The 26,707-nt window shown below is 41.8% G+C and overlaps 1 protein-coding gene across 4 annotated transcripts in view; it reads right to left on the bottom strand.

The window, feature by feature from the left end:
* The window catches only part of LOC143346796 (uncharacterized), an 86,917-nt gene that overhangs the window by 7,703 nt on the left and 52,507 nt on the right, over positions 1–26,707 (bottom strand). For 3 of the 4 annotated variants that reach the window (XM_076775274.1, XM_076775275.1, XM_076775277.1), the window contains exon 4: positions 19,400–19,537. The exons of the other annotated variant lie outside the window; for it this stretch is intronic. In XM_076775274.1, the coding sequence (XP_076631389.1) occupies positions 19,400–19,537 (138 nt within the window). The remainder of the gene's footprint in view (positions 1–19,399; positions 19,538–26,707) is intronic. 4 annotated transcript variants of the gene reach the window in all.

Raw genomic sequence — 26,707 nt, 5'->3', positions numbered from 1 at the left:
ATCGAACTAGAGCAATCAAATTGAGGATGGATTCGAATCCAATTGTGACCTAGCTCAATTTTACATCTTTGTACAAACCTAGTTGTTATTCAAACACAACCAAACACAAATCAAACTAAGGACGTGTGTAGTTGGAATCTAATTTAGACCCAGGTCAAGTTTAGATCTTCGAATGAAACCTAGGTTAGTTTGGACAAACAGAACCCAACATGATACAAACTGGTGCAAACTGGGGACGAATCTAGCTGAAATCTAACTCGAACCTAGCTCCATTCTATTTCGTTGTCCAAATTAACCTAGTGTTTATTCAAACACAACCCAACACGAATCAAACTAGAGCAATCAAATTGAGGATGGATTCGAATCCAATTGTGACCTAGCTCAATTTTACATCTTTGTACAAACCTAGTTGTTATTCAAACACAACCTAACGCAAATCAAACTAAGGACGTGTGTAGTTGAAATCTAATTTAGACCCAGGTCAAGTTTAGATCTTCGAATGAAACCTAGGTTAGTTTGGACAAACAGAACCCAACATGATAAAAACTAGTGTAAACTGGGGACGAATCTAGCTGAAATCTAACTCGAACCTAGGTCAATTTTGCATCTTGGTCGGATGGAAGGTCGACACGGGAGCAACGTAAATTCTTTTAGTCGTTGCTGGTGAAGAGTCGGAACGTAGTTTGGGGGGTCGAGTGATTCGGCAAACTCGGCCAATTGCGTAATTCCGAAAAGTGTCGTTGACCGTCTGGACGTTGGCTTTGGTGGCAGCGGGCAGAGGAAGAGGACGAGAAAGAAAGGAACAGCGCCTGGGGGGCTGGGGAGGAGGACGAGGGAGGATGATGCCTCCGCCGCCACCTCCAGCGGCTCGTTCGCGTATCCCGCAATACCAGGAACCTTTTCCTTAAGTTGGCAGTTGCGTCACGTCGCGGCAACTACAAAGCGCGCCTCCACCTCCTCCCACCTCCTTCTCGTCGCATTTCCCTTCCAACCCCCCCCCGTCCCCTCCCCCACGTTGCAGCACACCACACTTGCATACCTAGTTATTTCGTACTTAAGTATTGCACGCGGCGAACGCGCATCCGTGCACACGTATACATCAGCCGCATAATTGGTCCTGGACATCAGAGCTGGCTGAAAAAGTCTCGCTTCGCGAACGGAACCTTAAGGTTACGTTTTAAAAAGGAAAGGGAGCCCAAACCTGTTCAACTAATGGCCTGAAACCTACGCGTTCGATAGTCCCTCCAATATCCCTGCTATCCGAAACCCCATCTATCCTAAACCACCGGAGAGATTAGACCCCCACGTTACACTTCGTCGCTGTTGTTTATAGGTCGATAGTCCGTATGAATATGTAGCAGGTAGATTAGACCTGGCGTTACGTTTCGTTAAGTTTGACGATCTTAGGGCGTCAATAGCTTACGTGCATATGTAACCCGTAGGATACACCTAACGACGCCCTTTCTTATTCCTCGATGATTAGGTATCGGTGCTTTTGCCCGCAGGTTGGAGTACGGTTAATATCCTACACATGTAACGGAGATTAAATCTATCCGGCGAAGAGGCGTCGGGCTTAACGTTACAATTAGTCAACGACGTCTTCGGGAATACCTCTAACCGGGTCATCGCTGTACCAACGCGCGGTTGCAACCCAATACATCGGCCGACCGGGGTTTGAAGCATGATTTAACATTCAGGTTGGATCGCGGAGATGCAACGTGAATCACGGACAGCGCGGCGGCCCATGAATAAACAAAGGATTATTAAACGCGCGTCAACTGCGTACACGCCCGGCAGAACTTCCTCCTGCTTTCCTTTCTGCATCGACGCGGGAACGTTTGCGTCGTGGGGTCGAAGGTCGTCGAGACGGAACGCGACGCGGAGACAACGGGGTCGTCACGCGAAAACGCAGTATTTCAACGAATCGACGGATGGACCTTAATGAGTGGAGCGCATTCGCAAGAGGCACGCAACAGGCAAGAAGCGAGAAGGCCAGATACCGAAAGCTCGGAACCGATTTGAATACAATACGAACGGCTTTAATAGGAACCGAGTAGCCGGTTAAGTCCGCGCTGGTGTCCGAAACTGCGCGAGGTGCAAACAAAAGGGAGAGGATCTGGCGGAAAGGCAACGAACCAGAAGGAGAGACAGTGTCCTGGAGAGGAACAGTGGAACGAGAACCTGGCGAAACGGGGAGGAGGAGACGCAGGGGAGGGGCTGTTCGAGAGATTCGAATGCAGATTGATGTGGTCACACACGATGCAACCGCACACCGATCGCATACGAAATCGGCCCGGATCGCGGCGCGAACCCGCCTGGTGGGGTCAATGAATGAAAGATTGGAGACGAATCGCGTATCGTTCGAAATTTCCCGCCGATCCTTGAATCGCAATCGGTTTCGAGGAATCCTCGGACAACCGAAAGCGTCGATGCAAACTACGGTCTTCCAGTTGACCGTTAGAGCTACCGGTTAGGCGCTAGCCGAGACTTTGCATCGGCTTTCGGATACATTTAGATTAGGTTCGAACCAAAGATACGTACGGAGACGTTAGGTTCAACGCCATAGTTCGTTAAGTCGGTCTATCGTTAGCCTACATAGGTATGCGACGGGGAACGTCTAACATTATATTTCATCGAGTTTTGTTTCGATGTGTGTTTAATAGCTGACGTACGTGTGGTCGAAAGGTTGATTCTTTGATCCTTGAATCTCCAATCGATTCGGGGAATTCTTGCAAATGCATTTGTACTTTGGTTAAGGTTGGGTGGTTATCGTTTGCGAGTACTGTAGCTGGGCTCGTCCTTGGATAGAATCGTTGGATCGAATCTGTATTTGCCTTGGACTAGATTTAAGTTACAGTAAGGACCATAGTTGAAACAGTAATCGAAAGTTTTGTATAGCTGACAATATAGGAGGATATTAAAAAACAAACATTATAGTTATCTTTGTCACAGTTAGAGGTAACATGAGAAACTTTATCAGTAATTAATGTCTTAAGAATAAATTAACTCGGTTTTGTACCAGTTCGTAAAAACAATGTTTACATAGAATATTTTGGTAATATGTTTACATCTAGCAGTTTAAAATGATTACAATATGCTATTCTACATCTTAGCACTCAATTGCTCACAATCAGTCGAAAAATCAGTCTAAAAAAATTTCTTATGTTACTTCTAACTGTGACAAAAATAACTATAACGTTTATTTTTTAATATTTTCTTATATTCTTAGCAATAAATAATGATTTGTACAAAACTTGTGGTTATTGGTTCAGTTATGCTCCTTACTGTACGTTCGAACCAAAGGTACATAACATAAATACCTGACAGAGTAGAAGATTTAATGCCAAGTTGAGGTTAATTAAGTTAGTCTAATTATGTTTCTGCATAAAATACAATAATAACAAATTGGAAGCTGAAGCTAGTTCTCCAAACAGAAATACTGAACACATATTCCAAACAAAAGGCAGAATATTCGAGCGCGAACTCGCTATGCAAAATTGGTGCACCAAACGCTCCCAAGCCCCGCATACTAATCAATTCCAATTATCTCGAAAACAAAGCTTCGTACGAAAAAATGTTGCAGAGTGTTTTCGACTCATTTTTAGAGGAGGAATCGACATGAATCGATGAATTCATTTTAGTCACGAATCTAACTAGGTTGTAGGTCTAGGTTACGTTCGAAAAGAGATTCGAGATAGGTTGCACCGATGTTTAAGGTTGTTGCTTGCTGGGAGGTATCGTTGCCAAAATGTTCGTAGTTCTGGGAATCAGGAGATTCTAATTCAGACGATCGAGGGCCTACGGGAACCGAGACGCGGGGCTCGTTGCATCGTGGCAGCGGAATGTCTCGTACGGCGGTTCATCAGGGGCATATCAATTGGCGCGAGCGGGCCTTTACGTTTCTTCTTCGTAACGCGATTTTACAACTTCCTCGCAAGACACCCGGTGCCGCCTTCTTCGACGAACAAACGAACGAGACTCTCGCGATCCGTGACGCATCGCGAGATCGATCCGTGATTTATCTGCGAGTCTAACTGTACGGGCGTGATCCGCCTGCCGATCGAAAAGGAAATGTGAGAACCTTCGAGGTTTATTCAAATTTCATCGATCCTCCGGCTTTATTTATCCGCTAAATCCGTTGTTTACCATCCTAAAAATGTAATTGCAGCGAGCAAATCGGGGGAAAATACATCGACGTTGCTCTCTTCTACCACCTCTTGCTATCAGACTTTCTTATAAACTTTCAGAAATAAATAATTGTGCTTTTCTATTATCGTTCTAAAAAAAAGAAATTAAACGTTAACCGTAACTTCATTTATCGATTAAATTCGTTGTTTACCATCCTAAAAATGTAATTGCAGCAAGCAAATCGGGGGAAAATACATCGACGTTGCTCTCTTCTACCACCTCTTGCTATCAGACTTTCTTATAAACTTTCAGAAATAAATAATTGTGCTTTTCTATTATCGTTGTAAAAAAAAGAAATTAAACGTTAACCGTGACTTTATTTATCTATTAAATTCGTTGTTTACCATCCTAAAAATGTAATTGCAGCGATGAAATCGGAGGAAAATACATCGACGTTGCTCTCTTCTACCACCTCTTGCTATCAGACTTTCTTATAAACTTTCAGAAATAAATAATTGTACTTTTCTTTGATCGTTGTAAAAAAAAGAAATTAAACGTTAACCGTGACTTTATTTATCTATTAAATTCGTTGTTTACCATCCTAAAACTGTAATTGCAGCGAGCAAATCGGGGGAAAATACATCGACGTTGCTCTCTTCTACCACCTCTTGCTATCAGACTTTCTTATAAACTTTCAGAAATAAATAATTGTGCTTTTCTTTAATCGTTTTAAAAAAAAGAAATTAAACGTTAACCGTGACTTTATTTATCTATTAAATTCGTTGTTTACCATCCTAAAAATGTAATTGCAGCGAGCAAATCGGGGGAAAATACTTCGATGTTGCTCTCTTCTACCACCTCTTGCTATCAGACTTTCTTATAAACTTTCAGAAATAAATAATTGTGCTTTTCTTTAATCGTTGTAAAAAAAAGAAATTAAACGTTAACCGTGACTTTATTTACCTATTAAATTCGTTGTTTACCATCCTAAAAATGTAATTGCAGCGAGCAAATCGGGGGAAAATACATCGATGTTGCTCTCTTCTACCACCTCTTGCTATCAGACTTTCTTATAAACTTTCAGAAATAAATAATTGTGCTTTTCTTTAATCGTTGTAAAATAAAGAAATTAAACATTAACTGCGTTGTTTACCATCATAAAAATATAATTGCAGCGAGCAAATCGGGGGAAAATACATCGATGTTGCTCTCTTCTACCACCTCTTGCTATCAGACTTTCTTATAAACTTTCAGAAATAAATAATTGTGCTTTTCTATTATCGTTGTAAAAAAAAGAAATTAAACGTTAACTGCGTTGTTTACCACCATAAAAATGTAATTGCGAGCGAATTGGGGAGAAAAATATCTATTGCTCTTTTCTATCACCCCTGCTCGCTATCCAAATTTCAGAAATAAATAGTTACGCTTCTGTTTGACTATCGAAAAGCATTAAACGTTAACGCCCTCGTTTGGGAAGCGTAGGTTTCCGCAACGTTGAGCGTCTAAACTTGAACGCGACGACTATAAGTATCCTGTTGTTCTTGGTTTCGGGCGAGCTGACGGATCGAAGATACCAGGTCCTAAAATTATTCCGCTTATCGGTCAATCGCTGTGTCAAGCGCACGCACGCGTTTCCGAGCGCCGTGTGTAAATGCGGGCCCGCGTTGATCCATCGGGCGGGTCAGGATCGAGATCCGTATCGGAGGAGACAGGGTGCCTCTGTTTCTGGTTAGAAATTCCCCGAGTTTGTCCGCCTTCGTCCTCCTCTGCCGTTACGTTTTCATTTTAAATTTAAATCGTACCCGGGATTTTGACGAAACCCTCGCCGAATTTGGTTCTTTAACCCTTCACTACGGTCGTGCAAGTTTTTCTGCTCGAACGGGGGTCTTTAAACCGACGAAGTTTCGAAACGTTTCAAATATTTCTACGTTCACTGCCTTGAAATATGTATGATTTATATTGAGAGATTTCTTCAACATATTATACAGGGTGTTGGGCCACCCCTGGGAAAAATTTTAATGAGAGATTCTAGAGGCCAAAATAAGATGAAAATCAAGAATATTAAAGACTTCAAAATAACAAAATTATTAATAAAATTTCTCCAGCTACACGAATTTTTTTCTCGAAAATGCGTAGGAATCCGGGGGTATGTCTATTCACCAAAAATGATCATAATGGACCCCCGTAATAGAAAATAATTTTTTTAAAACAATTTGAAATTTTTTATTTTCGCCGAATAATTTAGCCACCTCTTGAATTTTTTTCTCGAAAACGCGTAGGAATTCGGGGGTATGTCTATTCACCAAAAATGATCATAATGGACCCCCGTAATAGAAAATAATTTTTTTAAAACAATTTGAAATTTTTTATTTTCGCCGAATAATTTAGCCACCCCCTGAATTTTTTTCTCGAAAATGCGTAGGAATTCGGGGGTATGTCTATTCACAAAAAATGATCATAATGGACCCCCGTAATAGAAAATAATTTTTTTAAAACAATTTGAAATTTTTTATTTTCGCCGAATAATTTAGCCACCCCCTGAATTTTTTTCTCGAAAATGCGTAGGAATTCGGGGGTATGTCTATTCACCAAAAATGATCATAATGGACCCCCGTAATAGAAAATAATTTTTTTAAAACAATTTGAAATTTTTTATTTTCGCCGAATAATTTAGCCACCCCCTGAATTTTTTTCTCGAAAACGCGTAGGAATTCGGGGGTATGTCTATTCACAAAAAATGATCATAATGGACCCCCGTAATAGAAAATAATTTTTTTAAAACAATTTGAAATTTTTTATTTTCGCCGAATAATTTAGCCACCCCCTGAATTTTTTTCTCGAAAACGCGTAGGAATTCGGGGGTATGTCTATTCACCAAAAATGATCATAATGGACCCCCGTAATAGAAAATAATTTTTTTAAAACAATTTGAAATTTTTTATTTTCGCCGAATAATTTAGCCACCCCCTGAATTTTTTTCTCGAAAACGCGTAGGAATTCGGGGGTATGTCTATTCACAAAAAATGATCATAATGGACCCCCGTAATAGAAAATAATTTTTTTAAAACAATTTGAAATTTTTTATTTTCGCCGAATAATTTAGCCACCCCCTGAATTTTTTTCTCGAAAACGCGTAGGAATTCGGGGGTATGTCTATTCACAAAAAATGATCATAATGGACCCCCGTAATAGAAAATAATTTTTTTAAAACAATTTGAAATTTTTTATTTTCGCCGAATAATTTAGCCACCCCCTGAATTTTTTTCTCGAAAATGCGTAGGAATTCGGGGGTATGTCTGTTCATAAAAAATAATTGTAATTGACCCCCGCAACTGACAATATTTTTTCCAGAATGATTTGAAATTTTTTGTTTTCGTCGATTTTTCCGGTCAATATGGAACTTTGAACAGTAATAACTTTTTAACGAAGCCTCCAGATTATGAAATAAATATTTTTCTGACCAGTATGATCGGTTCGAGAATGCTTCGATAGACAAGGGGTGAAACAGTTGACGCTGAGAGAGATCGAGTATTCCCGATTTCCCAAGGCTCGGGTCTCGAACGGTTCGTTTTTTTCATTTCAAGGGACACTCGATACACGTCACGAGACCGATTTCGTATCGAGCACCGAACAAAGTAGCAATATCCGGCCGAACAACGTATCCCCGAGGACGCCGACGGAACGTTTGCTCGTCCTTTTGTCCGGCTCTTACACCGGCTCCATTATAAAAGAGGCGACCACGAGCCGAAACGTCGACATGATCATCGTTCGGCCGACTCGAGGAGCCGTGTAATGCTAGAAGGTCGACATTTCAGGTGCCTCCAGCTGGAATCTAAGAATGTACCAAGATACACGCGAAGGGTGGAACAGAGAAGAAGAAAGTTCTTCCCCGAATCGTTCGCACGAGCAGCGTCTCCGATTACGGCTGACTTTGTCGTCGAAGACGTTCTCGCGTCTGCTTCGAGATCCTTTCATCGCGGCGATGCTGAGGACGTGTTTTGCTCCTTCGGGGCCACAGTCAACTTCCCTGTCGGAATTTAACCCGTTGCTCTTTCGATCAAGCTGCTCCAACAAACACTAGTTGCCAGAAACGACTCTGAAACTCGATAGAGAACATCCTTAACACGTTCGTTGCCATTTCAGACTAAAATCTCTTTGGTATTCATTTTTTTAACGTTGCTGAAGTCCACAAATCCTATCCAAAATTTATTTCCCTCGACGTTAGAAACATTTCTTCCTGATTCGTTCCTTGCACCAATACGTTTGGTCACCAGAAACATCAGTTACTACAATTTAAGTCACGTACTCGCCAGCAGAGGGCTACGTTCTCTCACAAGCACTCGATCGATCGAACGTTTCTTAATTTTGTCTTTAGTCTGTAAACATCCACCTTTCTTGCATTCTCTACTCTTTCACCTATCCAATCACTTTTAAAAACTTTCAAGGATCTTGAAGGACACCCTTTCGTCAACCATGCAGTGCACAACTCTCACCACCGCTATTCGTTTTCGTCACATTTTAGTTTCTCTTTCAAACTTCTGTGTTTTGAAGTAAATAAAACGAGTCTTGATGTCAAGTTTCACGATCATGAGGCTTCTCACTCGTCAAGTTTTGCATATTAAAATTAACACATTTTTACATTCACGTTTACAAAATATCCAAACGGTCGTAGCTCGCGGTACTTTCGAGCGCCGAAGGACGCCTCTTCCTCGAAGGAATTCGATCGACCCGGTCGACCCCGAGGTGCCGCAGGATTTCGGGGCGACGATTACCATATTTCGAGCACCCGGTAGCCTCGAACGTTGTGCACGAGTAATCCGTGTATTTTCGACTAGCCGGTCCCGCTCGCGAGTCGAACCACGGAACGCTATCGGTCTGCTCTATCTTAACGACGCCGGATCTGTCGTTCTGCGTCCCCCCCCGTTCCCGCCTCCGCCCCTCCTTTCTCTTTCCTCGTCCAGCATCTATCTCGAATCTCGAGACAAGCACGAAGGAGAGGTGTACCCGACGTGGTGGCAGGTACAAGAGAAACTGCCGGGTATTCTGCCCTCGAAATGATTGATCTCTGCCCCGGTCCTCGTTACATACTTGGTAGCGATCGACTTCTTTCTCCCTTCTTGCTCCTTTTACCCTCCCGGCGCGTCCAAGTCTTTTTCCTCGCCACCGACGCGGCCATCCGGGATCTTTAATTTGCCTCGTGGCGGGTCGCCGTGTTGCTCAATTACCGCGGCGCTATCGTTCGAACCTCCAAAGCGCGCGGTGTTCGACGTTCAAACACCTCTACCATGTTTCATTTTAATACTCGGTCAAAGTACGTCACCTGTATACGGGTGGCATGACTAGAAAAATTCAGTCTCAAGTCGAGACGTTGTCATTGATTAAATCTACTCCATTTTCGTACGATTTAATTTCAAATAATTTTTCAAACGTGTTTAATTTTGTTTAAGTTCGTTCGTGCAAGGAATGGCCACGAAAAAGAATATTATACACGGCTCGATGAGGAGTATTCTCACAATTGTGAAACTTGGTATCAAGTAAAAGATTTTGTTTCGTTGTTGATAAGTCTGGTCGACTCGAACCGGGACCAAAAGGGTTGCAAGTGTCGCGCGACGGGAAGCGGATAGTCCCAGCGATTCCGTGGTTCGCGGGGAACCTTGAAGAGTCCACGAACCCGAGGTTCTCGTCGACTAATCCGTAAGCGAGTCCGTATCGTCCGATTGTTCGGGCATCGACTATTCCAAGCGTCCTTTAGTGGAACCGAAGAAAAGATATTCGGACGGACACGGTACCCGAGACTGTAACGTGTCGGCTTAACGTCACCGAAGACAGTCGCCTATTCCGCAACGGCGGGCCCCACTTACCCACACGTTTCAACGTTCGTCCCTCTCGCGTCCAATGATCGTGTGAAAGTCGATTTGCTCGGGACCAGCCACCTCGAAATCAGCCAACTTCGCAATTCGGGTAAAAACACCGAATCTAGACGAAGCATGCAAAACTGTAGTTCCAAACCTCCATTTTTAGTTTTTAGTGAAATCGCCCGCGCCCCGCGACTGTTGAAAACCGATGTTCTGGAAAACGAGACACCGTAGGAGAGGATTCTATTCCGACGTTTCGATTCACTTTTACAGGAAGAATCATCCCCCGTTTGTACGATGAAACTGGTCGAGAGTTGGGGAACAAATCGTTAAATCTGTGACTTCTATTAGTCGAGGCTGACCGTGGTCGGTCGTGCGATCGGTTTTAAAAAGAGATTGTTTCCCCCGAGACGGAGGCAGAGGGAAAGAGGTGGAAGTACCGTCCCTTCTGTTCTAAAGAGAGAAAAAGTCCATCGGCGACAGTACCCGAATTTATTCCCCCTCGAGCGTGCACGGGCGTCCCGTGTCGCTAGGCATTCAACGGCGGAAGGGAGCCCTACGCTTAATTAATGATTACCAGGAAACGTGTCTGGGTCTGGCCTTTATGCCCAGCATTAACCACCATGGTGTTCTGCGAGGATCTTGCACGGTGTTCCTGGCCGCGCGCCATCCCCACAACCTCCCCCTTGGCTCCTGCCTACCTTCTGCTACAGATCGAGCCAGATAAACGTCACCCGGCGCACGAGAAAACGCGAATTAAGCCCGGCAACTTGTCGCTCGTTTAACAGATCGCGCGCACTACGGAACCTCGATAATCGTAGGAAAACGCGTGGAAACGGTGGAAATTTTCCTATCGAGAAAGGGCACAGAGTAGACCACCTAGGTTCCATTTTAAACAGAAACTAACAAATGGCTGTGTCGAGACATTTTCTGGGAATATTTTATCAGTCGCCATTTTGGAGTAATGTGAATCCTATAATGAGACCACACAGGTCCTATTTTAAGAAGAAATTGTGAAGTGCCTATGTTGTGACCTTTTCTGCGAACAATACGTGACCATCCGCTATTTTGGAATAATGTAAATACTATAATAAGGCCACCTAGGTCCCATTTTAAAAAGAAATTTAAGAAATGTCTATGTTGAGCACTTTCCAGTCTATAATATTTTACCAACCACCATTTTGGAATCATATAGATCCTATAATAAGGCCCACATAGGTCCCATTTTAAAGAGAAATTAAGAACCGACTATGTTGAGCCCTTTTCTGTGACCAATATTTTATCAGTCGCCATTTTGGAATAATATAGATCCTATAATAAGGCCCACATAGGTCCCATTTTAAAGAGAAATTAAGAACCGACTATGTTGAGCTCTTTTCTATGACCAATATTTTACCAACCACCATTTTGGAATCATATAGATCCTATAATAAGGCTACTAGGATCCATTTTAAAAAGAAATTAGGAAACATCTACGCTGAGCCCTTTCCTGTGAATAATATTTTACTAGCCACCATTTTGGAATAATGTAAATACTATAATAAGGCCACCTAGGTCCCATTTTAAAAAGAAATTTAAGAAATGTCTATGTTGAGCACTTTCCAGTCTATAATATTTTACCATCTTCCATTTTGGAATAATATAGATCCTATAATAAGGCCCACAGAGGTCCCATTTTAAAAAGAAATTAGGAAACACCTACGCTGAGCCCTTTCCTGTGAATAATATTTTACTAGCCACCATTTTGGAATAATGTAAATACTATAATAAGGCCACCTAGGTCCCATTTTAAAAAGAAATTTAAGAAATGTCTATGTTGAGCACTTTCCAGTCTATAATATTTTACCATCTTCCATTTTGGAATAATATAGATCCTATAATAAGGCCCACAGAGGTCCCATTTTAAAAAGAAATTAGGAAATACCTACGCTGAGCCCTTTCCTGTGAATAATATTTTACTAGCCACCATTTTGGAATAATGTAAATACTATAATAAGGCCACCTAGGTCCCATTTTAAAAAGAAATTTAAGAAATGTCTAGGTTGAGTCCTTTTCTGTCTATAATATTTTACCATCTTCCATTTTGGAATAATATAGATCCTATAATAAGGCTCACATAGGTCCCATTTTAAAGAGAAATTAAGAACCGACTATGTTGAGCTCTTTTCTATGACCAATATTTTACCAACCACCATTTTGGAATCATATAGATCCTATAATAAGGCTACTAGGACCCATTTTAAAAAGAAATTAAAAACTGCCTATGTTGAGCTATTTTCCGCGAACGATATTTTATCAACCGCCACTTTGGAATAATATAAATATGCTGGTGCATCTGTCGCTGGGGCAAAGATCGTGAAACCGCGAACGAAACGTATCAGTCTGCGGACAGCACGCATCGCGTTTAGATAAAGCGACCGATAAGCGCCGAGTAGGGGGGAAAAAAGCGCGTAAATTCAGACGGACGATTTGCTCGTCGGGATCGAGACTCATCGAGGGACGCGTGCATCCTGCGAGATGGTGGACCCTGACGGGGGAGGGTGGACGGTGGACAGTGGGCCTCGTTGTCCCCGCGTGACAACGAGAAAGAGGAACAGAAAGACTCCTCTGACGGGAGCGAGCGTAACGAGTGTTCAACGGAGAAATCGCGAGCCAATTAGCGCGAGCCGCAAATGAATCGTCCGCCTCTTCCCGTCCCCCCTTCCCTTTTCACTCTCCTTATCGAGATCATAAGAGAGATCACGCGCTCGAAATCAAGATAACGCAAGCCAGACGTGTACGCCACTCTGGGGAGAAAAAAAAAACAACTAGCACGCTTCGAGAAATACGAGATTTCCAAGGAGAGTCTATTCGTTCTTTGGAAAATTATTTTTAGTCACGTTCGCCGCGGGCAACTTTTTGGTCGTCGAGGGAAATTCTGCCCACGCACAGAGACGGGCAAGATTTTTATTTAACACATCCACTGCTAAATTAAAACCGTATGATACTCTGCAAGGCTAATATTTTGATTTTAGATCATTGCAAAGTGCTTAACTTGAAATTTGTTTCAATAATTATCTTCGTAGACTTGCTAAAATTTACAAATCCTATCCAAATTTATTTCCCTCGACGTCTCAATTAATTTTTCTAGTTCCATAGTGGAAAATTCTATCACCTATATAAAATTTTGATTTTAGTCCATTGTAAAGTGCTTAATTTAAAATTTGTTTCAATAATTATCTTCGTAGACTTGTTAAAATTCACAAATCCTATCCAAATTTATTTCCCTCAACGTCTCAATTAATTTTTCTAGTTCCATAGTCGAAAATTCTATCACCTATATAAAATTTTGATTTTAGTCCATTGTAAAGTGCTTAATTTAAAATTTGTTTCAATAATTATCTTCGTAGACTTGTTAAAATTTACAAATCCTATCCAAATTTATTTCCCTCAACGTCTCAATTAATTTTTCTAGTTCCATAGTGGAAAATTCTATCACCTATATAAAATTTTGATTTTAGACCATTGTAAAGTGCTTAACTTAAAATTTGTTTCAATAATTATCTTCGTAGATTTGTTAAAATTCGCAAATCCTATCCAAATTTATTTCCCTCAACGTCTCAATTAATTTTTCTAGTTCCATAGTGGAAAATTCTATCACCTATATAAAATTTTGATTTTAGACCATTGTAAAGTGCTTAACTTAAAATTTGTTTCAATAATTATCTTCGTAGACTTGCTAAAATTCGCAAATCCTATCCAAATTTATTTCCCTCAACGTCTCAATTAATTTTTCTAGTTCCATAGTGGTAAATGGCAAAGTGTTAAATACAAATTAAAGGCAAACAACCCCATTTTCAACTTTGTTATGAATATCGGCAAGCCCTGTGTACTCTATAAATCAATTAGAACCAAAGTTTGCTGTTATACGGGTACACGAGCAACAAGCGGATCCGTGTATTTAACGTGTACGCAAAGTTCTAAGAGCGCATTAATTTACGAGCTTTTAATTTATCAGTACACGTGTCTTTGTCACTACTATCGTTTTTATCCGTTTAATAAACGTTCGGTACAGGCGAGATTAAATTTACGAGTACTCTCAACTAATGCATTATGGCGCTGTAACATTACAATTCAAGTGAATTATTAATGCAGGCCCAACACGAAGTAAATACACCCAAGTATTCTGTATACGGACTTTCACGGTTAGCCTTCTGCAACTGATCACGAACAATCGTTGTTCTATGTGCGAACGTTCTATTAAAAAGATAACGCCAAAAGACCTCTATATTTCTGTTAACTTATGCCTAAGTACAAGCGTGTATCAGAAATTCAATAAAGAAAGATCGTTCTCGGGTTAAAGAGGACGCGGTACAATCGATAAGTAGAATGAGGACGTCTGACCCAATACGCTACCCAAAGATTCAATTTCAAATAAATTGCTATACTATTTGCTATGCTGGGAAAAATTTTAATGGGGGATTCTAGAGGCCAAAATAAGACGAAAATCAAGAATATCAATTTGTTGATGGAGGCTTCGTTAAAAAGTTATTAATAATTCAATTCAAAAATTGCAAATCGTTCTGGAAAAATTATTTTCAGTTGCGGGGGACAATTACAATCATTTTTGGTCAACAGACATACCCCCGAAATCCTACCCACTTTCGAGAAAAAAATTCGAGTAAGTGCTGAAAGTTTTGGGTGAAAAAAAAGACTTTCGAATCGTCTTGGAAAAATTATTTTTAGTTGCAGGGGTCAATTGCAAGCATTTTTGGTCATCAGACATACCCCCGAAATCCTACTCAGTTTCGAGAAAAAAATTCGAGAAGGTGTGAAATTTTTCGACGGGAAAAAAAATTTCAAATCGTTTTGGAAAAATTATTTTCGGTTGCAGGGGTCAATTGCAAGCATTTTTGGTCAACAGACATACCTCTGAAATCCTACTCAGTTTCGAGAAAAAAATTCGAGAAGGTGTGAAATTTTTCGACGGGAAAAAAAATTTCAAATCGTTTTGGAAAAATTATTTTCGGTTGCAGGGGTCAATTGCAAGCATTTTTGGTCAACAGACATACCCCCGAAATCCTACTCAGTTTCGAGAAAAAAATTCAGTACGGTCGGAACTTTAAACGTTAATAACTGTTTAACGAAGCCTTCATCAACAAATTGATATTCTTGATTTTCGTCTTATTTTGGCCTCTAGAATCTCCCATTAAAATTTTTCCCAGGGGTAGCCGAATATCCTGTATATTCGAGGATACGGAATTTAATTTTAGACAGATCAACGCTAGAACTACCGACAATTATAACGCACTAAAAAAATGAAAACGATAGATATTTGAAGAAATATATAATGCAATGGAAATTCAATAAAATAGAAATAAATTTGCAAAAATCCAGCGCAGTGACTTTTTTACAATGTTTGTTAAACATTACGAATGGATAATTTTGATTATTTCGACAGTCCTAGCGTTAAATTTTCTTTGTCATCAATTTCGATGAAAATCCAAAGAAATTAAGATTTGAAGAAATGTATAATGCAATGGAAATGAATCTGCAAAAATCCAGACGAGTAATTTGTTTACAATGTTTATTAGAAATTACGAACGAGTAATTTCGATTATTTCGACAGTCCTAGCGTTAGATTCTCTTCGTCATTTTCGATGAAAATCTTAGGCTTGATTCCGCGATAAAAACAAATCCGAAAATCCGGTTGAGCCGCGTCCCACGTTCGACGGCGGTGAAACTAATCACAGAACAAGCTATTCTAGCAAGAGTCTGAACTTTGCGGGTCAGAAGCAGACGCAACGCATTTCTCGCCTATTAAGGCCGCCACCCACGCGCAGTCCAGCCAAGATTTCCGCCTCGCGGAAATCCACGTCGCGATTCTCGGCTGGAGGCCGCGCCCCGCCGGTCGTTCCTAGGTGAAATAGTGTTCCTGAGAAAAACTCGACGACCCCGGGGTATTTCCTTCTTTACCCCTCCGCCCTGCGCTCTCCCCCTTGTCCCCTTTGTCTTTCACGTCGCTACTCTTCTGCAGTGCTTGCTTCCGCCGCTTCCTGTGTCACACGCCGTTGAGCACGCTCCACCCCCTCGTCACAGAGGGGAAGGGGGGACAGCCGGCGTCACTCTTCGCACGTCCGGCAAGATAGAAAGTGGCCTAATTGTTGATACAACAGAGGGTGGCGAGTCGGAGGGTTGCTTCGAGTGGCCACCCAACCGTTTTGCGAAACCAATGCGGTTTAGAATCGCTGGCACGATTTTCCATAACACTGAACCTACCACGACCGATCGAACGATCGTTTTTTAAATTTCGTTTAGAATAACATACAATGTTATTTTAGCGCCGTTTGAGGCACGTGAATCGTGACCAAGTGACCTAGTTTCTGCGTAGTATTTCCAAGAATTTACTACGCACTGTTTACTATTGATGCGAGCGCGAGGTCATTGATCTCGATGAACGTAAACAAACACTTTGGACCCTTATATCTTCGGAACTAATAAAGCTATCGACTTGTACCAACGCTCGTTTTAAAGGGCTTTTCATCCTTTATCCTATGAATGTAACAACTACTATAATTTATGATATCATTTATGTTTATTTTGATTATTTACTTTGATGCTCGATTTGAAATAAAAATTGTCATATCTCTGGAACTAATTGAGCTACTGACTTGTACGAACGCTCATTTTAAAGGGAATTTTATTCTCTATCCAATGACTATGTCAACTATTATTATGTATGCTGTCTTCTATGTTTATTTTTAAATTTACTTTGACACTGTACACCCGAAGAAGTTTCAGCAAAACCTCGCGAACTTTCTACCTAAACTGATATTCATCTTTTAAATCCCATCTAGGACGTTTTAAAGTGTGGATATCTGGCTAATACGCGAACGTTTACTTCGTGAAATCGCTCAGCAACCACGCGACAAATTCTCGAAAGGCGGAACAGTTTCGGGTCGCAGGAAACGTAGTTCCTGTATCGAAGAAGAAAGAACGCGACAGAGGAAGATGGTGGAATTAGGTTCCACGGTGGACGTCCGACAATGGATTTCGAGAGGCTGGTACAACGACAATGGCAATCCGATATTACGTTACCGACCCCGGTTTACATTCTCTCCACCCTGCGAAGCGACGATCGGTGGCTTCGACGGTGGCCAAAGAACGACCTTTTGCCTCCGGTATTTATCGGAGAGAAAGCTTTTATTATGTGGATCTCGTATCCGCCGTTTAATACCGAGCTCCCTTTGTCGGTGTCTCCCTTTTCAAAAACATTGTATCGAGTGGCACCGATCGCGGAAAAAAAAGGATCCCTCGATATACGTGTCTCTTGCATCCCTGCTTCCTCGTCCTCTCCAAATTTCACTTATTATACAGGGTGTTCGGCCACCCCTGGGAAAAATTTTAATGAGAAATTCTAGAGACCAAACTTAGACGAAAATCAAGAATACCAATTTATTGATGGAGACTTCGTTAAAGTTATTAACAATTAAATTCAAAAATTTCAAATCGTTCTGGAAAAATTATTTTTAGTCTTAGAGATCAATTACAATCATTTTTGGTCGATAGATATACACTTGAAATCCTAACCATTTTCGAGAAAAAAATTCAGGAAGGGGGACAAATTTCTCGACAAAATTAAAAAATTTCAAATTGTTCTGGAAAAATTATTTTCGGTTGCGGGGGTCAATTATAATCATTTTTGGTCGATAGACATATATTTGAAATCCTAACCATTTTCGAGAAAAAAATTCAGGAAGGTGGACAAACTTTCGGTGAAATTGAAAAATTTCAAATCGTTTTGGAAAAATTATTTTCAGTCTTAGAGGTCAATTACAATCATTTTTGGTCGATAGATATACACTTGAAATCCTAACCATTTTCGAGAAAAAAATTCAGGAAGATGGACAAATTTTTCGACAAAATTAAAAAATTTCAAATTGTTCTGGAAAAATTATTTTCGGTTGCGGGGGTCAATTATAATCATTTTTGGTCGATAGGCATATATTTGAAATCCTAACCATTTTCGAGAAAAAAATTCAGGAAGGTGGACAAACTTTCGGTGAAATTGAAAAATTTCAAATCGTTTTGGAAAAATTATTTTCAGTCTTAGAGGTAAATTACAATCATTTTCGGTCGATAGACATACACTTGAAATCCTAACCATTTTCGAGAAAAAAATTCAGGAAGGTGGACAAATTTTTCAACAAAATTAAAAAATTTCAAATCGTTCTGGAAAAATTATTTTCGGCTGCAGGGGTCAATTATAATCATTTTTGGTCGATAGACATATATTTGAAATCCTAACCATTTTCGAGAAAAAAATTCAGGAAGGTGGACAAACTTTCGGTGAAATTGAAAAATTTCAAATCGTTTTGGAAAAATTATTTTCAGTCATAGAGGTCAATTACAATCATTTTTGGTCGATAGACATACCCCCGAATTCCTAACCATTTTCGAGAAAAAAATTTCTTACCGAAAATATAATTTCTGGCCAGAAATGTCTTCCTCAAAATTTCATGCGAATCTTTAAAACGTCATAACTTCTGAACGGATTGGACGATTTTAATGTTTAAAAAAGCAAACTACGCGTATTTTAATGAAGAATGTGTAGAAATTGTAACAATATTGAAAAAGTTGTTCCTTGACTCCGAAAAGTGAGAAAAACCCCATAAAAATGGTCCAATTTTCAAACAGTCATAACTCCTACAATTGTGAATATATTTCAATGGAACTTTTTCTGCAATAGAGCTCATGGATACCTACAAAAAAGTATTAGACAACTTTTCTATACGGCGACAAACAAAATTACTGCAAACGAAAAATGAATTTTTAACAAAAATCGACAGGGGGTAGGTGCCTAAATTTTTCGACGAACAAAAAAATTTCAAATCGTCCTGAAAAAATTATATTCGATTGCCAGGGGTCATTACAATTATTTTTGGTGAATAGACACACGCCCGAAATCCTACGCACTTTCGAGAAAAAAATTCCCGATTTGACGTACTACGGGCGGAACTTTAAACATTAATAACTTTTTAACGAAACGTCAATCAAGAAATTGGTATTCCTGATTTTCGTCTTATTTTGGCCTCTAGAACCTCTCAAATTTTTCTCAAGGGTGGTCGAACACCCTGTATACGGGGAAAAGCTCTTACACTACAAACTTTAAAATAAACTCTTTAAACGCCCAAAAGTTTCGCTGCAACCACTATATAGATATTGTTAAATAAACCGAAATAATGAAGGGACTTTAAAAAAGGATTTACAGCTGAAGTTGACAGCGTTGTGGCGCTAATAAGGGAGCAACGAAAGTAACCGAAGCGTTCTGAAGATTGTTCCAACCGGATCGCTCGTTCGAACCCATTCGAACTCGGAGGAATCGATCGCGCGAACGAAATATGAATGCTGGGGCGAGTTTATGATCGATTACTTACATTGTGGAGCTTGTAGTAGAGGCCGCACGCGTTGCAGACTGGCTCCCCGGCCTGATTCCGCCGCCATAGCGTGGTGGTCGCGGTCTTGCAGTTGGCACAGCTGGTGCCCGCCCGCCTCGCCGCACTCTGCAGCGACAGTTTTGGAAAAGAAAACACACAGATATCACACCTGTAACGGCAACATCCACTCTACTGAATCGCGTCCCTCGATATTATATGAGAAACGGATACAGTAGATGTCTCCGTTGCTCGCATTAACGGGGATTCCTCGAACAGTACGAATTTGAAAAATTAGAACAAAAAATTAGACAAAGGTTTGAACGAAGAACGGAAAAGTTGAAACCAGAGTTTAATAAGGGAAAAGTAATTCTTAGAGATTTTGTCCTTCGACAGCGTTAGAAGGATCGAAGACAATCTTGCTGCAACTATGTTACAGCTTCTCGGGGAGTCCTCTTTTAGGATTTATTTTTTCCCCTCGTCGCGTCAGTGGATTTCAAGGTCGAGTAATCGATCGAGGAATTCCATTCTTACGGTCGAGCAGCTTCCAGAATCGAGAAGCCACAAACTGAGACGGGATCGCGTGAAATCGGCTGCCCTAATCCCCCTCCCGTTCCTCGGCGGCTGAATTCGGGTGGAAACGTGAGCCCGTGTTCTTACCTGTACGCACAGAACATCCCCCCACCTCTCTTCTCACCCCTCACGAATCGAAAACGGTCGCAGGTACACCTGTTTGCCGCGTTTTCGGTTAGCAAACACTTAACGAAGAAAAGGAGTCCGTCGTGCACCCCGTCGGGTCACCTCCGGCTTACTTCTCATCCCCCCCTTTTGCTTTTCAGGTCGCCATTACGGTTGGCTACATAAATTGGACGACTTTTTATAATATACTTTTTATTTTCCTTGTATCGACTTCCCCGTATCCGTGTTCTGTTCATATTTTTCTATGTAGATCAACAACCCCTGAAAAAAGAACGCCCATTTTTAGCAATAATGTTTCACAGATATGTTTTCCTTATTTCTATTCATGAACTATTTAACCCACCAGACAAAATTGATTTCTAAAGGTATTTTATATTTTCATAGACTTCTCATCCCCTCTTTTGCTTTTCAGGTCGCCATTACGGTTGGCTAAATAAATGAGACAATATTTAAAAAATATACTTTTAACTTGTCTATCCTTGTATCGACTTCTTATTTTTCTACATAGATCAACAACCCCTAAGCTATGAATCCCTATTTTAACCATAATGTTTCACAAATTTATATTGAAATGCCTTATTCCTATTCATGAACTTTTTAACCGCCCACAATTGGTATCCAAAAGTATTAAACTGAAATGTTTTCATTGAGTCCCCAATCCGATCGCATAACGCAATATAGGATCGATAACACTGTTTCACAGTTTGCAACGTGTATTATCGTTGCGTTTCTATCGATGGATCGCCTGAAACCCCGTCGAAAGTGTCACCGTGTCGCTGGAAAGGGATGAAAGTGGGGGTAGAGAAGCGTACCTGGGAGCATTGTCGGTGAAAGTACAAGGGATCGTCCTCTCAGAAGCTAATGGAAAAGCGATTGAAACCTGTTTGAGCGAAAACGAAATATCGCCGGCTCCCGAAATTGCACCCCCTTTGTGCCATCCCGCCGTGCGTCGCGTCACAATGCGCTTCGTGCGCGTGTCCACGAATATAAAGTGTCCTCGCAACTGTTTTTTTGTGTCCCTGACGCGGAGTGTCTTCCTGTTTCTCGTTCGAGAGTACTCGAGTCCCTTTGTCCCGCGGCACAATGACGATTTTCATGCAGTTACGAACTCTCGATTCGCTGCTTCCCGTTTTCGACTGGGTTTTCAAACTTCCCCGAGCACGGGAAAAACGGACCTGGACAATGGAACAAAGTCTACCGTGGAATCGTGGAATTGCCAATTACCTATCGTCTAAGTTTTAGAGACGTTCTGAGAAAACATCACCCAAATGGGGAATTGCTTGGAATTCCAAAGGAATTGCATGGAATTCCAAGGAATTGCTAGTCCACCAGTGGTTAGAATTCTCTAGCATGGATGATCCTTCCTTTGACCCTCGATCAGCGTGATATTTAATTCCTGTTTCTGGACGATTCGGGAGGAAACGACGCGGAAAGCTGCGGGAAAACGAGGCGATCAAAAGGACTGTTTACACACTGTTGGCCAAGAGAGAGACGGGTCAGAGGGCAACCTCGTGGGACAACGAACGAGAAGAACGGGACGGAGAGGAGGGCTGACACGACGCGGTGTGTAATCATGCCTTATCTGCTGGATCTTATCAACCCTTGCGCGTAGCAAAAGGGGTCTGCAGGGTGCTTCGGGCCCCGACGAAACCCCTCCGCGTGGAATCAATACGTGGAGAGCCACCTCATCAATATAGAGGCTCTTATCTGCTCTAGATCTTTGACACCCTCGCCGTCCAGCCTTTCACCTTCGCGGCCAGAACCGTAGGGGGGAGAGAGGGTGGGAGGCGCTCAAGAGGGGTGGAGTAGCCTGAAAATCGTCGGTGGCAGCAGCTTCTCGGGCTAATGGTTATTAAACGAGGGAGAAACGAATTTCTGCCGGCGGTTCCCTCGGACGATCGTTAGCAGATGGAATATAACGCGATCATGATTCAAGGATTTCAAAAATCGTTCGAGAACCACCCATGCGTTGGATTCAACGTAGCGTTTCGAAAATAACGATTCCGTAATTTTAATTAACATACGTACCGTTTCGGAATGTATAATGTATCAGCGAGAAAGGTACGCGGTTAATAAAAGTAAACGAGGATTAATCGGCGTCTAGAAATTTCAAGGTTTCGCGCGGCAAGCTCGAAAACGGCCCGAGGAAAGCGAGAAGAGAGACCACGATCGGGTTCTATCTCGTTTCGATAATCCAGTTTTCAATTTCAAGAATGACACGGCCACGCGAAAGGATAGCCGCGCATCCACCTGAACGAAAAAGGGGCGACAAGAAGACCGACAGGAAATAAAAGCACGATTCCAACGGGTGGAAGGAACCCTCCCCCGTCCCTGTACGAACGGAGCGACCGGGTTTATGCGTGGACAGAGCGGGGAGCAAAAATAAAATCCACGCGAAACAGTCGAAGCAGCAGGGCAGGAAGGGCCCAACGAAGAAAGAGAGAGAAACTGACGTGGGCCGGAGACGAGCAAAACGAGATAATAAGGAAACAAGACCAGCTCGAAAAATCGAATTGAAATAAAAGAAGGACATCGGACGATGGTGGTAGAGGGTGGCAGGGGGGGACCAAGAAGTCACGGGGGGGAGAAAGGAGGGGATAAAACGAAGGAGAAGAGAAACGTAGATCGCCGCGAACTTCAGAAATGTCATATCCGTCAGTGTCCAGGCGCATGTGCCTTCCGAAGGCAACCGGTTCGCTGCAACGTCACGGATAAAGTATTGCCACCCCCTCCACTCCCTCCCCCCGTGAACAGTAATTACGCAGGAAACGAGGACTGTGGATTTAATGTGTATCGATAAGCGTTATCTCGACGATCGCCGGACAACGGACACGTGTTAATTTGGTCCACTTGTCCGATGGCGAAGGGGAAGAATTTGTCTTTGATCGAAGAATTCTGGAATCGCGCGAGATCTTTATACAGTCGACATCGTCACAGTGATCGTTACTTGCTTTGGGGGCCCTCAAAATCTTTGAATTCTCGGGAAATTCCTAGCAACTCCTAACAATTCCAAAGTATTCTCATAATCATTGGCAGAATTGCTTTGGGGACCCTCAAGATCTTTGAATTCTCGAGAAATTCTTGGCAATTCCATTCCTAACAATTCCACATGCTCTTTCTCACCTAGTGGGAATATTAGAGCATTTTGTACGATGTACGGTCCAACGATTTGCAGCGTATTAAAGAAGAAATTATTCGCACAATCATTGGCAGAGGAAACAACGCGATTAATTGGATCGCGAGACCTATACTTTCATAAATTAGACAGTGGAAAATTGGATTTCTCCTAAAGTGCCTAACTGGCACGTGAAAGTTAATGAGGCTTCATAAGGATGAACGCCTAATCCGTCCATTAACAACCATCGAAAGAGAAATATAATACGTTTCGAAAGAAATATAATTTAAATATCGAGTTACGAAGAAAACTTAGTTTATTTGCAAGTTCCATAAGTCCGAGTGGAGCGATTCCAGGATTTTCAGACTCCCTGCGAATCCAACTACCCAGCACGCATAAACATTTCCGCTCCAGCAACGTTCTAAGCCCCGCAATTCCAGGGACTTTGGCCCCGCAGGTTGCGCGTTTAATCGCGAACCGATTTCGCTCGGCTGAGGCCGTCTATCAAGGGGGAGTGTCCTGCACAGGGACAGGACTTACTGCGAATATTTCAAGGATCTAATCGCCCAACAATGCGTGCACGGTTGTCCAGGATGAGCCAGTCAGTCGCTCTGCACGGAACGATCCATGGATCCTTGTCCAACGGCTCGACCGACTCGTTAGTAATACGGACGAGGCTTCGCAAAGGTCATCGTCTCGTAAAACGAACCTACGAACTTTTTCTAAAGATCTTTTCGATCGAAACGCCATCTCGAATGTTCTTAAACCCATTTGAAACGTGGGGTGCGCGTTATTTTGTTTTAATCCATAGCAAATTAGAATTCTTAGATCGTAAATAAGGTACGATACATAGGTTTCCAAAGGTTAGTAAAAACGAGTTTTGTGCAAGTTCATAAGCATGTGTGTCAAGAAGTTTCCAGTTGGAAAAACTATATCGGATTCATATTCTTTCACAAGATAATGACACAGAAGAACTAATAACCTTCGGTTAATGGTAATTCTAGTTCAAAGATCAATTCCTCTTTCACTCGTTATAAGTTACATCGAATCACAGTTATTCTTACATACATAATAACGCGTCTGTACGAATATTATCTATCGTTATTATTATTTCGAAGAAGAGCAAGTTACTATTGTTAATAAACCCGACTGACTAAGTGCTCCCATCCTGCACGAGAGACGTAACCATTTATAACGATAAATAAATAAATGCAACGCAAAAAATTTGATCGAACCGCGCGGGGTAAAGGGACAGTAGGGCCACCATCGATCCTTAGAAAACCGGATCGGTACGTGACTCGGGACGATTTTTCAAAGTTAATTGCTGGCGAGTTATCGATCGCTCGTGACAGACGGCGCGGGAGTAATTATTATCGTTCTTTGCTCCAGTGTCCAACCATAGTCGCGCCCTTCTTCTTCTTCCACTTCGACGGTTGTAGGCCAGCCCCCAAATAGACTCAAAAAATGCAATTCCTCGATCGAACTTTCGAAACACTACATTCTCGACTCTATTTATCATTGAGAGTTCTGTAAAGCAATAAATCCTTTGCGCAATTCCATGTAATTTCACAGACACAGGGCTGAACGTGTATTTATTTAAAATATTCTCGCCACGAAATGCATTAAATTTGCGGCCAAGTACACCCACTGATGCTTCAAAATGTCCGCTGGTAATTATTACGATTTTTAATATCTCCGGACTGGACTCGTTGGTCAGAGTTTCGACTTCTCGGAAGCGCTCGCATAATTCCCGGGTTATCGAATCGTGTCACTCGAATTGATAGCCAGTACGGGATTACTTATTCTTCGTAACTCCGCCTTAATTGCATCATCGATCTTCGAAACTGGAATCCACGGTATCACAAGTCGCTGTCCTTAATTGTTCGTCGTTGGACGAATTCTACGAATTTCCAACGGGGCGGGCATCCTCGGTTCGCGTTCCGCCGAATCGAATTTCATAAAGGATCCACTGTGCACGCACGCTCGTTCAGCCAGGAGCAATCGGGAATCCGGCCATTAATCACTGTATCGGGCTAATTAATAATGCTTAATGGCCTGACAGTCGCATCTTGCGAACCGTGTGCCCGTATCGGTATCCGTGGCCCGGTCTGAGCCACTTCCTTTCCCTCTCGTTTCCATCCTGTTATCGGGCTTATCGCGCTACACAGGTTCTACCGGTTCTAAATAGTCCGGCGTTGTTCGAAATTATTACAATAGGAACTCCAGGGTTCTGCAAATCGTTACACTCGACCTTTTCTGGACCAAAAGAGTCCCTATGTTGCGTAGAAATCTTGTGTGAAATCTAGGAATTCTGGAATTGCAACTGCAATTGCTACGATAAGAGTTGTCCTATTATACTAGGAATTCTAGAATTGCTACAGAAGGGACTTTTCTAATATTGACAATTCTTGAAATCCTGGAATTACGCCTGATTTCGAGGGTTCTGAAAATCGTTACACTCGACGTTTTCTGGTCTCTTTCGTTTCTTAATCCTTCGAGGCACAAACTTTTTGAGCAAAAGAGTCCCTATGTTGCGTAGAAATCTTGTATGAATTCTAGGAATTCTGGAATTGCGACTGCAATTGCTACGATAAGAGTTGTCCTATTATACTAGGAATTCCAGAATTGCTACAGAAGGGACTTTCCTAATATTGACAATTCTTGAAATCCTGGAATTATGCCTGATTTCGAGGATTCTGAAAATTGTTATATTCGACCTTTTCTAGACTCTCTGCTTATCCTTTCGTTCCTTAATCCTTCGAGGCACACACTTTTTGAGCAAAAGAATCCCTATGTTGCGTAGAAAGCTTGTATGAATGCTAGGAATTTTGGAATTGCTACAAAATAGCAATCCTAGCTATTCTGGAATTGCTACAAAAGGAACTTTCCTGATATTGGGAATTCTTGAAATCCTGAAATTGCTCCTGAATTCATGCGTAGCGTTCGATGAAGTTACAAGATCGAATGTCGGTGGTTCTAAAGTCGCAGCGAAACGAAAATGGCGAGCAAAGATGAACGCGGTTCTCCCTTTCTCTCCCCTCCGATTTTATTTATTCCCGTAGCGTGGGCCAGCTGCATCGGCATACGAGCAATTTGTATCTCGACGAGAACAATGTTTGTATCGAGCTTGTATCGGCGCACTCCCTCCGCTTCTAGTCACGATTTAGTCAAGGATACACGGAGATCGTTATCGGGGCTACGCTCGTAAAACGATCGTTTACTCGCTGGAGTACGATCCGGCCGGAAAAGTCTCGATCTCTGGTTGGTAATCCTTCGATTTACAACAATTCTCTTTGAAAACAATGGGAGGGGCATCGATTCGACGCGCAGTTCCCTCGCCGAGTACGGCCGGGGGCCCTGATTTTATTTTAATTGCGTTTCCTATCCTACGTGCCGTGATTGCATCGGCGCAGTGATATATGCGATAATTTATGGTTCGTGATTTCACGGAGGAAACTATGCTGGGAATGTGATACACCTTCTGGTATTGTGTCTGA

This window comes from Colletes latitarsis, chromosome 10 (assembly GCF_051014445.1).
Source record: "Colletes latitarsis isolate SP2378_abdomen chromosome 10, iyColLati1, whole genome shotgun sequence".
NCBI lineage: Eukaryota > Metazoa > Arthropoda > Insecta > Hymenoptera > Colletidae > Colletes > Colletes latitarsis.
Note: the sequence above shows the minus strand (reverse complement) of the source record. Positions and strands in the feature narration are given on the sequence as shown.